This window comes from Neoarius graeffei, chromosome 27, assembly GCF_027579695.1.
Source record: "Neoarius graeffei isolate fNeoGra1 chromosome 27, fNeoGra1.pri, whole genome shotgun sequence".
Taxonomy (NCBI): Eukaryota; Metazoa; Chordata; class Actinopteri; order Siluriformes; family Ariidae; genus Neoarius; species Neoarius graeffei.
Genome location: NC_083595.1, coordinates 27,572,038 through 27,586,248, shown reverse-complemented (window position 1 = coordinate 27,586,248; position 14,211 = coordinate 27,572,038). Strand labels below are relative to the sequence as shown.

The 14,211-nt window shown below is 46.4% G+C and overlaps 1 protein-coding gene across 1 annotated transcript in view; it reads left to right on the top strand.

The window, feature by feature from the left end:
* galns (galactosamine (N-acetyl)-6-sulfatase) overlaps positions 1-14,211 on the top strand; it is a 103,164-nt gene that overhangs the window by 19,481 nt on the left and 69,472 nt on the right. Inside the window, exon 7 of the mRNA XM_060911891.1 lies at positions 10,360-10,487. Within this exon, the coding sequence (XP_060767874.1) occupies positions 10,360-10,487 (128 nt within the window). The remainder of the gene's footprint in view (positions 1-10,359; positions 10,488-14,211) is intronic.

Genomic DNA, 14,211 nt, shown 5'->3' with positions numbered 1-14,211 from the left:
TTTACATCATGGATAGCAATAACGACAGTGTTCACAGTGAAAGCGAGTTTTACTATCCTGAGGAAGAAGAAATAAAAGAAAACATTTCAGGAGAAAGCTAAAAACCTCTAACTTGCTAACGCCGAGCAAAAACATGGCTGAATCCTGAACGACTCAGTTTTGTATAAATAGAGGACGACATAGGCAGCAAAATGTAGTTGTTTTCCTGCCATGGAAGTGCACTTGTAAGGAAGCCATTTGCATTACAGGTGTGAATGAGGATTCAAAATGGCGGCTCGCCTCTGTTTTCCCTTTCGGGCGCTCTCGTTTTCTGTTAGAATTCGGTAAAGAAAAAAATAAGTATATTATTTACCAGCTTAAGGTCGGTCCGTATGGTGAAATACTGTGACCTCGGCCTTGAATACGGACCTCGGCCCAGAGGGCCTCGCTCAGTACTTTCAAGACCTCAGTCACGGTATTTCACCATACGGACCTCCCAGCTGGTAAATAAGGTATATGTTACAGCTGATTTTTGAAATCAGGTGAATCTGGATTCACCTAGGTGATTCGAGATTTACTTGAGTGAATTATGTTGAGGGGCGGCGTGGTGGTGTAGTGGTTAGCGCTGTCGCCTCACAGCAAGAAGGTCTGGGTTCAAGCCCTGTGGCCGGCGAGGGCCTTTCTGTGCGGAGTTTGCATGTTCTCCCCGTGTCCACGTGGGTTTCCTCCGGGTGCTCCGGTTTCCCCCACAGTCCAAAGACATGCAGGTTAGGTTAACTGGTGACTCTAAATTGAGCGTAGGTGTGAATGTGAGTGTGAATGGTTGTGTGTCTATGTGTCAGCCCTGTGATGACCTGGCGACTTGTCCAGGGTGTACCCCGCCTTTCGCCCGTAGTCAGCTGGGATAGGCTCCAGCTTGCCTGCAACCCTGTAGAACAGGATAAAGCAGCTAGAGATAATGAGATGAATTAGGTCGACATTTTTAAAAGGGATTTTTATTTATTTATTTATTAAAAGGGGGTTGGATTTTTAGGGGGTTCATAAAATAAGAACACTTCAACAACCACTCTCTATTCACCTTTCCCACTTGTTTCTCACTCACTCCATCCCTTTATATCTTCTATCCTCTTATACCTCTCTACCCAGAATTACACCTATATACCTGTCTTTCTGTCGAATTTAATTTGCTTTTTTTTCTCCACTTTTTACTGTCCTTCTTGGGAATCAAATTCAGGACCTTCTGCTTTCAAGTCCACCACTTTACCACTACACTACGGAGGATTCAGTTGCAGCAAACAAATTAAACGTTTCACTAGATACCCTAAACCTACTAATTCACCTCGGTAAATCTAGAATCATGTGGTTATCTCATTACAATGGCGCCTGTCAAGGGGTGGGATTTATTAGGCAGCAAGAAAATAGGCAGTTCTTGAAGTTGATGTGTTGGAAGCAGGAAAAATGGGCAAGTGTAAGGATCTGAGCGACTTTGACAAGGGCCAAATTGTGATGGTGAGATGACTGGGTCTGAACATCTCCAAAATGGTCCATCTTGTGGGGTGTTCCCGGTGTGCAGTGGTTAGTACCGACCAAAAGTGGTCCAAGGAAGGACAACCAGTAAGGCGGCGACAGGGTCATGGGTGTCGAAGGCTCACTGATTCACATGGGGCAAAAAGGCTAGCTCAAATGATTCAATCCCACAGAAGAGCTACTGTAGCACAAACTGCTGAAAAAGTTAATGCTGGATAAAACAGAAAGGTGACAGCATGAAGTTTTTCAGCAGTTTGCGCTCGACCAGGTCAAACCCAGTCATCTCGCTATCACAATTTGGCCCTTGTCAAAGTCACTCAGATCCTTACACTTACCCATTTTTCCTGCTTCCAACACATCAACTTCAAGAACTGACTGTTCTCTTGCTGCCTAATAAATCCCACCCCTTTACAGGCACCATTGTAATGAGATAATCAATCAATGTTATTCACTTCACCTGTCAGTGGTCATAATGTTATAGCTGATAGATGTACAGTATCTTTGCCATGTTTGCATATCTGAGCCATGTTTTTAAACATCTAAAAGAAAACATGATGTGAGAAAACATGTAGCTTGTTGATTTCATTTAGTATGACATATTTTATGACATTAAAAGTAGACAACCTTTCAATTTCATAAAACCGGTGAAATTTAGTTCCCTCTGGAATTTGGTCATTGTGATGTATGTTTATTTCTGTAATATCGAAAAAAAAAAAAAAACAACCCAGGCCATTCTGTGGTTGGGAAGTTATTTAATTTGAGGGGATTCCTGAGTTGCATCATTCTGTCGCTAAACGAACAGCGAGGTGCTCACTGACCACCAATATTTATTAGTTTGGTCCTGCATTTCCTTTCTTTCGCAAAATAACGCCTTCTCGCTTTCCGTTACTGTAGTCAGTTTTTCCAGTTTCATTTGCATCCTCTGTTTTTCTCTCCTGTTTCAAATTTGTAAACCACAATGCCTTGCGTGAACGGGGAAAGCCCACTATGTGATGCATGATGTAGTATCTTGAATTGCATCATGGTGAAGCAGGAAAAAATAGCGGAGAATTTAGGGCCACGTAGCCCTAAATTCATTAATTGTTCTATTTAAGGAAAAAAAAAACCTAATAAAATTGGAAGTCTCTGATTTGAATTCCGTAGCTTTCGGCCCACTAAACAAAAATAATTGGGTGTCAGGGAAAATAATTTTTTCTCTTGTTCTTGATAGCACTGGCTTGACTGCTTTATTAGCATTCGTTAACACTACTGATGAACGCTACACCGGCTGGAAGGTGACTTCACTGCTGTGCTGATGGTGCCAACTCGTGGTTAAGCTCGTGTTGGCCATCGAGAAGGCCTCGGGCAATAAGTTTTTGGTCCCTCCCACTATAAATCAAAATCTGATTGGTTGGACTGATTGGACCAAAATTTGAAAGGCAGTCTACCTTGGGGATATATATATATATGTTTTTTTTTTTTTTTAAATAGGAGTTCCTCTAAAACAGCCAGTGAAAACTTCCATCATAGCAAGGATGTAAACTTGTATGACTTGCAGATGATTTTTGTAGCTTATAGCTGCTGTATTTCTGTGGTTTTCATGTGGCTAAGTAGCAGAGAGTAACCTTAGATCTGCAGCGCCACTGTATAACTTAGTTGGTCAGATGGCTCAACCACCAACTCCGCAACCTTTACCAAAATACACCCACAAATCAACACAATGCCTTTTTACAGCTTATCATTAAATATATCAAAACACATGAACTTGATTCTACCATTAATCTACTTTTAGCTTTAAGTTTCTTTGTGAATGATGGCTAACAGTCAGCCATATTACCAACGTTGATATTTGTCATGATAAATTACATCACAGTACACCTTATTATCTATCTAGGTTTATTCACAACAAAATTAAATAGTTTTTTTTTCACATTAAGACTAATGATGGCCAGAAGGAGGCTTTGCATTAATCACTGAAAAGTTGAAAATAGTTGGACATTTATTTTTACTTGCTATCAAACATGACTGTTTTTCTATTTGCTCCAGGTGCTCCGGTTTCCCCCACAGTCCAAACACATGCATGTTAGGCGAATTGGTGGCTCTAAATTGACCGTAGGTGTGAATGTGAATGGTCATTTGTCTCTATTACCCCTTTTCCACCAAATCAGTTCCAGGGCTGGTTCGGGGCCAGTGCTGGTGCTGGTTCACAACTCGTTCAACTTGCAAGCCAGCTGAGAACCAGTTTGCTTTTCTATAGCTCGGAGTGCTAAGGGGAGTGTAAGACTTTGAGTGGGTGGGTGAAGCACAGAAGTATGGCAGGCCAGAACTGAGTTGTCACAATTCTTTATTGTGTTACCTTTCAGTCTAACACACACTGCCAGTCACCCAGATACACACACACACACACACACACACACACACACATTAGTCGTCTGGTTCGGGAGAGAGCTCTGTTCCTCCTCTCTCTCCCTCCTTATATAGGGGGCGGTCACTGAGGAAGACACACAAACAGGTTAATTGACCTCAGGTGTAGTGATTCTGCCACTTACCTTCCCTGACTCCGCGGTCCGGTCACAAACCGACTCTTGACCACACCCCCGTTGCCACATACCCCCACTGCCCGACTCAGGCCGGGCAGCCGTCCGGCCTGCAGCTGACTCCCCCCCCTCCCCCCCTTGATGGGAGAGGAAGCCCGCCACGACCATCTGCGCCCCCGGCCTGCGGATCACCTTGAAGTTAAAGGGCTGGAGTGCCAGAAACCAACGGGTGATCCGCGCGTTGGCATCTTTCATGCGGTGGAGCTACTGGAGGGGCGCGTGGTCCGAACAGAGGGTGAAAGGGCGTCCCAGCAGGTAGTAGTGGAGGGCGAGGACCGCCTACTTGATGGCGAGGCACTCCTTCTCTGTTGTGCTGTAGCATCCCTCATGCACTGACAGCTTCCTGCTGATGTACAACATGGGGCGATCCTCCACCTCCTGGGACAAAACAGCCCCCAGCCTTCTGTCCGACGCGTCCGTCTGCAACATAAAGGGGAGAGAAAAGTCAGGGGAGTGTAACAGTGGCCCCCACACACAGTGCAGCCTTCACCTCAGAGAAAGCCCGCTGGCATTGCTCCATCCACTGGACCGGATCTGGTGCCCCCTTTTTAGTGAGATCAGTCAGCGGGCTGGTGATGTCCGAATTATTAGGTATAAACCTACGATAATAGCCAGCCAGCCCCAGGAACTGTCTCACCCCTTTTTTCGTCTTGGGCCTCGGGCAGGCTGCAATCACTGCCGTCTTATTAATTTGGGGACTCACCTGCCCATTGCCCAAGTGGAAGCCCAGATACCATACTTACACCCGCCCAATCGCACACTTCTTCGGGTTGGCCGTGAGACCCGCTCGCCTCAGCGACCTAAGGACGGCCCTCAGGTGCTGTAGATGCCGCGGCCAGTCATTACTATAGATTATAATATGCGGCCACGTACTTGGACGATAAGTGGCGTGGGGGCGGAGGACCCTGTCCATAAGCCGCTGAAACGTAGTGGGTGCCCCAAACAGCCCAAAAGGAAGTGTGACGAATAAAAGCGAGCCGTGCCTAGTCGATCCAGCAACTCGTCAATATGAGGCATTGGGTACACATCGAATTTAGACACCACGTTGACTTTTCTATAGTCGACACAGAACCGGACCGGCCCGTCGGCCTTGGGAACCAAGACCACCGGGCTGCTCCAGTCACTGTGGGACTCCTCCCCGATGCCCATTTCAAGCTTGGCCTCAAGTTCTTCCCGAACCACCTTTTTTTTGTGTTTGGGTAGCCTGTAAGGGCGGCTGCACACTACCACCCCTGGGGGCGTCTCAATGTGGTGTTCTATGAGGTGTGTGCGGCCGGGCAGGGGCGAGAACACATCCGAAAATTCGGTCTGCAATTGGGCAACCTCCATGAGTTGGGTCAGGGAGAGGTGGTCTCTACAGGGGACCGGAGAGGTACGCGATGTCAATGTTCCCTTTTGAACCTCTGGCCCCAGCTCCACCTTCTCCAGAACCAACAACACCAACGCCACGGGGACCTCCTCCGTTCCAGAGTTTGAGTAGATTGAGGTGGTAAATCTGTAGTACCCCACCCCTGTCCGTTCGCCTCACCTCATAGTCAACATCCCCGACTCGCCGTGTGACCTCAAAGGGTCCTTGCCACTTGGCGATCAATTTGGAGCTCGACGTGGGCAACAGTACGAGTACTTTATCTCCCAGTGCGAACTCCCTAAGGCGCGTACCCCTGTCGTACAAGCGGATTTGCCGTTCTTGGGCCTGCCGCAAATTCTCCTGGGTTCGGTGTGTGTGTGTGTGTGTGTGTGTGTGGAGTTTTGCGCACAGGTCAATAATGTATTGGATTTCATTTTTGCTCGGTGAAGGTCCCTCCTCCCAATTTTCCCGCAGTACATCTAGGATGCCACGCGGCTTACGCCCATATAATAATTCGAACGGGGAGAACCCCGTGGAGGCTTGGGGGACCTCTCGCACTGCGAATAACAGGGATTTGAGCCATTTATCCTAATTGCGTGCGCCCTCGCTTATGAATTTTTTAATTATATTCTTGAGCGTGCGGTTGAACCTTTCGACTAAACTGTCCGTTTGTGGTTGATAAATGCTGGTGTGGATCGGCTTAATTCCCAATAACTCATACAGTTCGCTCAGTGTGCATGACATAAACGAAGTGCCTTGATCAGTCGGAATCTCTTTGGGGATTCCGACTCGGGAGATGACGTGGAAGATTGCTTCCGCAATACTGCGTGCTGAGATATTGCGAAGAGACACTGCTTCCGGGTATCGCGTTGCATAGTCCACCAGGACTAAAATAAAGCGATACCCTCATGTTGACCGATCTAATGGCCCGACGAGATCCATCCCAATTCTTTCGAACGGGGTCTCGATTAATGGTAGGGGGCGCAAAGGCGCTTTTGGAATGGCCGCTATTCGGGCTAATGTCTTATCCTGCCCCAAGTGTCCAGCCATGGGATTAAAGTGAGCCGCCTGAAATACTAATTCCCTGCGGCTCTTTGGGATCAAAAGCTGCGTGATCTGCTCTTTAGTCTGAGTGTCCCGCATTACTCGGTATAATCTATCTTTTATAATAGAGAAATAGGGGGAAGGACGGTGTGGCGTTTGGCTGGAGCGTTTGACCATCGATTACTCTCACTTGGTCAAACACATGCCACAGAGTCTCGTCTCGCGACTGTTCTAACAGGAAATCCGCAAGGGATTCCCCGAGAGAGGGAGGAGGAGCCTGCTGCTCCTCACTCTGACGCAGAGATGACGTAGACGGCTCTGTGACAGCTGCTCCCGCCAATGCCACACCGGGACCTCCCCCTGCTGAACTACGGCAGGACTCACTCTTCACTAAATGAGTCATTAACTCCCCAAATCCCGGCCAATCAGTCCCCAAAATTATCGAGTGGGTAAGACGAGGATTAACTGCCGCCTTTACACTAAATTTCTCCCCTCGAAATGAATGTGGACCGACACTAAAGGGTAGTTGTGAACATCCCCGTGCGCACACACACAACACCTTCACCAATTGTGCTCCCCCCAATTCCTTGTCTTGCACCAGGCTTTGGTGGATTGAGGTCTGATTACAGCCAGAGTCCACCAAAGCCTGGTACGTATCCCCTTGGACACTCACCGGTATGCGATACGCTCCGGCCCGATCGAGGGCGGTTCCTGGCGCGTCGGGGATCCGGACCACCGCACCCACCTCCTTTGACAAGCACTGATGCCGGAGGTGCCCCGGCTCCCTGCAGCGCCAGCAAACCGGCCCGGGCTCTCTCTCTGCACCGGCGCTCTGGGGCTCACTCACCTGAGGGGGGAGAGAGACAGACACGGAAGCGGGAAACTGGAGGGCACCGCGGGTGTGGCAGGCCGGCTGTGAGGGAGCCGGTCCCCGCCTCCGCGGTGGGGGAACGGAGTGAGGACGAGACACAGAAGGGGGGGGGGGAAGAGAGAGAGGAGAGAAGCGAAGAGGGGATCTGTGATCCTGCCGTGGGAACAGCCACCAAATGATCCTCCGCCAACTCGATGGCCTGATCCCGCGACGCCGGGCGATGGCACTGGACCCACTCCGCGGTCCCTTTGGGAAGTTGTGCGATGAACTGCTCCAGTACCACCAGATCGACGACTCCCTCAGCATCATGGTTGTCAGCCCTCAGCCACCGCCGGCAGGCGTCCCGGAGTTGCTGGCCAAACGCGAACGGGCGGCCAACCTCCTCTACGCACAGAGCGCGGAAGCGCTGTCGATGTTGTTCGGGGAGGTGCCCCACACGCTGGAGGACGGCCCGGTGCAGGTCCGTGTAGACCAGCCGGCTGTTGGCGGGGAGCTGTAGTGCGGCCAGCTGCGCCTCGCCCATTAACAGGGGGAGGAGGTGCGCGGCGGACATCCATAAAGTTTCCAGCCGCCCCGGAGTCTAGCAAGGCCTGGCAAGAGTGGACGGACTCACCCCAGGAGATGGAGACCGGGATGTAGACTCTTTGGCCAGGAAGTTCAGGAGAGAGGGTAGGCCCTGTCACAACCCTCCCTCGGCTGGACGGGGTGGTCCTTTTCCCGAGAGCTCAGGACATGATACTCGGAAGTGGCCAGGCTTGCCACAGTAGATGCAGCACTTGTCCCTTCTGCGCTCCCTCTCAGATGCGGAGAGACTGGTACGGCCCACTTGCATGGGCTCCGGACAGTCACTGGAGGAGGTAGACGGGCTCCAGGTCAAGGCAGTGAGACCGGGGAAGCTCAGGACTCGGCGGCGCTCTCTAATCCTGTTGTCAAGACGAATGGCATGTGAGATCAGGGTTTCGAGGTCACCTGGGCATCCGATAGAGGCCAGACCGTCTTTGATGGGATCAGACAGACCATGGTGGAAGGCTGAAACCAGGGCCGTCTCATTCCACCCACTGACTGCTGCGAGCGTCCGGAACGAGATGGCGTAGTCTGCAACGCTTCCCTCATGCTGGACGGACATGAGCTTCCTGGCTGCATCTTTACTGATGTCTGCCTGATCGAAGACCTGAAGCATCTCCTCCGTAAACAGCTTGAAGTCAGAACACTCGGGTCCCTGTCTTTGCCAGACGGCTGTTGCCCAAACTCGTGCCTTATCAGTTAACAAGGTTATCACGTATGCAATCTTGCGGCGATCCGTAGTGTAGGTGGAAGGCTGGAGCTCAAAAGTGAGTTGGCACTGGGTAAGGAATTCCCGGCACTCACTGTGCTTGCCACCATACCTCTGTGGCACAGGAAGGCAGGGTTCGCGAGGTGACGGAGGCAGCATGGCCAGAGGCACTGGAGCAGATGGTGGAGCAGGAGCAAGATCAGGAGGGGGAGATGCAGGCATAGGAGTCAGCTGTGCCAGGGTTTTCCCAATTTGCTGAAGCAGTACCTCGTGGCGAGCAAGGGCCTCACGTTGGCTTGCGAGCATTCGTCCATGGTCGCTCTGAAGCGTGTTAAAGCTGCCATAATTCCCTGAAGGTTGACCGGGTAGACAGTTGAAGCAGCCTCTGCTGAGTCGGTCATGACGCAGTCTTTCTGTTAGGGTTTTGCTGGGAATCGAACCTGGGTCACTGGTGTAGTAATCCAGTAAACCCCCACTAGGCCACCAGGGGAATGACTCAAGTGCAAAGGAGTGAGGCGAAAGTAGAGTTCAAAAACAGTTTATTTACAACGCTCAGAAGATCCAAAATCCAAAGCAAAAAAATAACAAAAAAGTAAAATCCAAACGCTCAGAAGATAAAAGGAAAAATAAAAAACATCCAAAAGTTCAAAGTCCAAAAATCAGAAAAGAAAAGGCAAAAATGCAAACGCTCAGAAGATCCAAAAGGTACAAAGTCCAAAAAGAAAGCAAAATACCAAAAAACACAAGCAAGGTACACGAGACAGAGGTTACTAGCTATAAGCAGCACAAAGACTCCGTGACAAGGGGCTAAACTGAGGAAGTATATATACACAGGTTAATTAAGAAACTAGGCGGGGCAGAAAATGAAGAACAGGTGGGGTAAAAGGCACATGAAAACAAACACAAAACACAGAAACAGTGGCGGCCTCTAGAGGCCAAAACAAACATGACAAGATAAAGAAATAACAGCGGCCTCTAGAGGCCAAGACAGTCCCTAGTCCTAACAGACTTGGGGTGGAGCATGTGCACAGAGCCATTTTAGCCATTGATTTATTGCAACGCTGTGTGTGTGTGTGTGTGTGTATACACATACACACACAGACGCACACAAACACGTGATTTCCCTCTCACATTTTAACATCCACTCGCCCCTACACTGTAAACTTGTATATAGCTTATTACTTTTGATCACCATTAGTGCCTTAGTTATCATCATATACACTACTGATTCTTATTTGTATTATTGTATCACCATTTATATTGAATTATTCCTTGGCTGCTATTGTTGCTATATCTGATCAGTATTCGTTTGCTAATTCATGTCAGCTATTTCAATAAATGGTATCTTTGGAATAAACTTTGTCCTGTTTATTGTTACAGTATTCACTGAGTGCCAACCTCTGCCAAGAAAAGTATTCTAATTGCCTTCACCCATTTGATTGTTATATGAATGTTATAGATCTAGAGTAAATGTATTACATTAAAGCTACAATACTCACTAAACTATAGCAACATCACCACCAAGTTATTCCAGTGATTTTAACAGTTTAGCTATAAACTATTAGACACTTGAATTAATGATTAATGAATTTATGAGACTGATCCCTTTTTATATGAGACTGATTTGATAAGCCTATTGCACCTACATACTTATGATTTACTGTGCAAATACGCAGATGATGCTTTGTCATAACCTGCTGCTGCTTCTCTGCTCTGAGTGTCCTCTCACGTCTGATTACAGGAAGCATTGGACTTCATCTCGCAGCAAAACGCAGCACATCAGCCTTTTTTTCTCTACTGGGCCCCAGATGCCACACACGATCCGGTTTATGCTTCCAAGCAATTTCTGGGTCGGAGTCAGCGGGGACGGTAAGATCCAGATTGTACTCAATTATTCATGTGAAAATGTCAAATACTCGTAAAATACTATACGATTATTAGTAATGAGTATTGTTAGTAAACTAAGATTAAATTGATAATACAGACTGTTACCGTTTTATGCAGTTAATACAGTGTCGTCCCCCCCCCGAAGGGGGACTATGTCGTGGCGATGTCTGTCCGTCCCGGGAAGGGTGCTCACCTTCTGAAATGAACTCTTCTCACAATTTGTGGAGGAATTTCACCAAACCTGGTGAAAGGCATTGTTGTATGTCAGTAATGCACAGATTGTAATTTCGTTCAATTGGGTCACATTTTACCAGAATTACGGTACAGCCTTTCATTAACAAAATTATACTTTGACAATTTCACGAGAGTGTGTTTTCCTTCTGAAATCGACTCCTCTCACAACTTTTGGAGGAATTTCACCAAACTTGGCAAAAGGCATTGTGTTATGTCGATACTACGCATATTGTTATTTTGTTCAATTCGGTCGCATTTTACCAGAGTTGTGGCCCTTGATTAACAACCTTGTACTTTCACAATTTCATGAAGGTGCGCTTGCCTTCTGACATCAACTCCTCTCACAATTTTTGGACGAATTTCTCGAAGCTTCACAAAAGGCCTTGTTATATGACGGTAATACGCATATTGCGATTTAATTTCGTTTGTGAAAATGTTACCAGAGTTTTGACCCTTGATTAAATAACTTGTACTTTGACAATTTCATGAGGGTGCACATTCTTCTGAAATCAATTCCTCTCACAATTTGTGGAGGAATTTCACCAAACTTGGCAAAAGACTTTTTGTTATATGACAGTTATACGCATATTGAAATTTCGTTTAATTTGGGCAGATTTTACCAGAGTTATACCCCTAATTAATAACAGACTTGTACTTTGGCAATTTCATCAAAGTGCGCTTGCTTTCTGAAATCATCTTCCCTCACGATTTTTATCCCCCGCTGGCTGAAAGGTCCGAAGGGGGATTATGTCGTGGCGATGTCTGTCCGTCTCCCAGAATGGTGTTCGCCTTTTGAAATCAACTCCTTTCACCATTTTTGGAGGAATTTCATGAAACTTGACAGGATTCTTTGTGATATGTTGGTAATACGCATATTGCAATTTCGTTCAATTCAGTCGCATTTTACCAGAGTTATGTCCTAGTTGCCAGCGGGGGGATATTGTGCTGTCCGAGCACTCTTGTTTATTATAAATTGTAGTACTGGCAACCTTTTTTTGAATCAAAATGTTTATATTTGTACATTTAAAACTAATTGTCCATAGCAAACTATAAGTGAGACAAAAGTTGGTTTAAATGGGCATTTTGTGGGTTACAGTGCCAACTTTGCTCAACAAGGGCTCAATCTTTGGATTTGAACTCTGCACTCAGAACAATGTGGCCACCAGCATCAAACCTGAAATGCTGAGTTGCTACAACAACAATAATCATTGTTATTAAACCAGTAGTACATTTTTATAATGAATAAGCATCAAGTCAACATGGTGTTTGGCATTGCTGTACTTGGTGTCAGTAGGCTGGACTGGCAGTAGCTTTGAGCAGGAGGGTAATCTTCCTTTCTGTGGCAATCATTAGAAAGTGATTGACGCGCTTTTTTTTTGCAGTCTGTGCAAAAGAGGGAGCATGTGGTTATCCATGGATGATGGCCGATCCTGTGTAACGGGCACTTCAGGATTGGTGGTAGCCAAATATTAGGCTTGATTTCACAGATTCCTTCACAGTGAGTGCTGAGCAGAGGCCACTGATGGCCAAGTCTGATGGAAGAAGCTGTCTGCATTGGTGTACCAGCATGACTGAGCAGTGGGAAGAGTGTTACTCTGTCCAGGTCTTGCACTTCAGATGTTCTCTGAGGTCTGTAGCTGAACAGCAGCATAAAAGTCATAAACCCCCATCAACCCTTGTGGCACAGCACGGATTTTGGGCTTCAGTAAACTGCCTTACCAAAGTATTTGTCTGAGTGTGGCTCAGGTGTCTTTTCTGCCATCAGCAGGGGTAGGAATGCCCTTGTCTTTATAGATTTCCTTGGGCAGTACTGTCCACCGGATGAGAAGAAACTACTCACGTGCTTTGTTATTGGCATTGGCCAACTTCAGTGTGAGTGCTTAATGGTAGTGGGTGCTGTAACCCATTACCAGTTGATGTGTAATTTCTGCCGGTAGTCTTGTAACACACCCTGAGCTCCATTGTGGGCACTCAGGGAGTGTCTGTGTGTGCAAGGTGCAAAGATGGACCTATTTTTGAATGGGATTTAAGAGGTTAAGGGCCTGGTCCCACAAAACCGATAACTATAACTATGTCTGAATTTAGTTCCAGTCTGGAGCAGTCGCACCACAACTATAATATCAGTTGGTCCTGCCACTCAGCTAAATAAATGCATGCAACTTAGAAACAGTCATGAAAGTTTTTCCAAGTAATAGCATATTATTCCGGGTCATACTGTACAGCTTGGACTTCAAAACAACCCATGCTCATACTCCAGTGGTTGATATAATAAGGATAGGTCATGGACTACAGAAATATAATAAAGGATACAAAATACGGAGTGGTTACTGATTTTAATACAGATGCATCACGGATGCTAATAATTTACAGATTGGTCATGGACGTTTCAGTATATCACAGACCGGTTACGGATTTCATACGGATGATGCATCACGGATAAAAAATTAAGAAGTCTAAAACAATTAAATGTTTGGACTGCCCAACTTCATAATTAAAATATCTTGCCTGCATTTACATGTTTATTTTATTAATTTACTATTGGTATTTCATGGAAAATCACATATCCGTGAATAAAAGATCCATGCTTTTGTATTATTTTTTTTTTTTTTTCCGTGAATTCGTATTCCATGACTTCATGATGCAACAAGGATTTACAAAGATGCCTGGGTAAAATGGCACGTACTCAGACAATATCACATGTAAACAATTACCTGATTAGTCAGATGTTTTATCGGATCAGTTCCAGGCCTGGAAAAATCGCTCCAGAAGCAATCTCACTGATATGGATAAACCCAAGCCTGGGCTATAGGTATCATTATCGGTCTGGTGTTATCAGTCTGTAGGGGACTGATTTATTTATAGTTATTGTTAAAGTTGTAGTTATAGTTCATCAGTATTGTGGGACCAACAGTGGTGGCGAACCGTTACTATTAGAGTTGGGACTTCAGCTCTGCCAAAACTTCACCAGACACCAAAAAAAGCAACAGGGTAAAGGATTTTGCAAGGGATTAGCGGCAGGCTGCCAGGTCACTCTGTTGTGTGTAGCTGTCGATGTTGATTTTAAAAGTAACTCAGTAAATTACACAGGGAAATGAAGACTTAAAGCAGATATGCAGAACCTTTATTTTAAAATAAATTTCTGAGTGGATAGTATCTCCATCCTTGACTCCTGTATGCTGCATAAATGGGAATAAAAATATATATTTTTGAGAATTAAAATCGACCGCAAAGTTGGCATTCGAGCTGCGCCGCTGAGCCAGCCAGCCCTGAGTGCGTGACGTCACAGCGGTAACCGGTTTTAAGGCCAAGGCCTTTGACAGCTATAAACCAAAGTCATATAAATAAAAATTTATGGTGAAAGTAAGAAATACCGTTACCGACTTGCTCAACTCAGACTGATTTGACTTTGTGGGCTGACGCTCATTAAAACAGGATGGGTGTTATAACTTATGCAACATACATGTACATGCAT